General features: G+C 45.8%; 1 protein-coding gene across 1 annotated transcript; it reads left to right on the top strand.

Annotated features, from left to right (window-relative positions):
* Positions 1 to 294: 294 nt before the first annotated feature.
* PpBr36_11442 (uncharacterized protein) lies at positions 295 to 432 on the top strand (the record flags this gene model as incomplete). Its single annotated transcript, XM_029898542.1, has 1 exon — positions 295 to 432. One exon carries the CDS (start codon positions 295 to 297, stop codon positions 430 to 432), a length of 138 nt encoding a protein of 45 aa, XP_029743126.1.
* Positions 433 to 935: the final 503 nt, after the last annotated feature.

Below are 935 nucleotides of genomic sequence, written 5' to 3'. Positions count from 1 at the left end.
GCCATGCGAATGGTCAATCACACATCTGTGGACGATTTTTTGGAGAAGCCTATCGGCATCAGTATCGAAACCAAAGTATCACAAACTTTGTCGAACCAGGGAAGACTCCAGCTCGGAAACTGGAGTGCTTCATTGCTCTACAGATGGTCCCAGTTGCCGAGCCTCTGCACCGATTCATGCCACAAGCCCGAGGATCATGTAGCGCCGCCCATGGTCAAGGCTTTACCCATTGTCCTCGTCACCGGCCATTTTTGGGAAGTTTATTTTTTTTGCGACGAGGGAGACAACTACCAAATGTATGGCCCAATCGACCTTGGAAACACCAGGTCGTTGAAGGAAATATACAAGCTACTTGCATCATTGCGGGTACTTGTACGATGGGTGGATGTTCAACTGCGCGACTGGTTTCATCGACTTTTCAATGTGAGGTAGCTTAGAAGGATTAAGGAGTTAGTCAATCAATCAGTCACAGTTATGCCACTCCAGATCATGCTGCTTTCGCCGTATAACGCAGAAACGAAGGGCGCATAAGCCCATCGAATCAAGCGCATCATATTCGACGAAGTCTACATAAGCGTGGGACAGTGAGGCTTAAATGCTCGACCTTTTGCATACGGTGGCAAGGTAGGCTTGCTCCTTTATCCGGCTGCGTCAAGTTAATGGCTGTTTATATGCTGGGAAACATTAACAGACGACCGATGAGCTTGGGCTTAATGCACACAATACAGCGATCTTAATCAATAGTTCACTAACGTTGCGTACCCCCTAACCGCACCCCCCTAACAACCGCACCCATAAGATTTTAACATGTAGATTCATTCTTTTAAAAACAGATTTAAATATAAAACCATCAACGCACAAAAATACAATCGTTTTCAGGCTCTTCCGGTTCATGAACCTCTTTTCCATCACTCAAAACTTCCAAAACCTCTCTA

Source organism: Pyricularia pennisetigena (assembly GCF_004337985.1).
Source record: "Pyricularia pennisetigena strain Br36 chromosome Unknown Pyricularia_pennisetigena_Br36_Scf_30, whole genome shotgun sequence".
In the NCBI taxonomy this organism is placed as follows: Eukaryota; Fungi; Ascomycota; class Sordariomycetes; order Magnaporthales; family Pyriculariaceae; genus Pyricularia; species Pyricularia pennisetigena.
The sequence above is the reverse complement of the archived record's forward strand: the minus strand, read 5'-3'. Positions and strand labels throughout refer to the sequence as shown.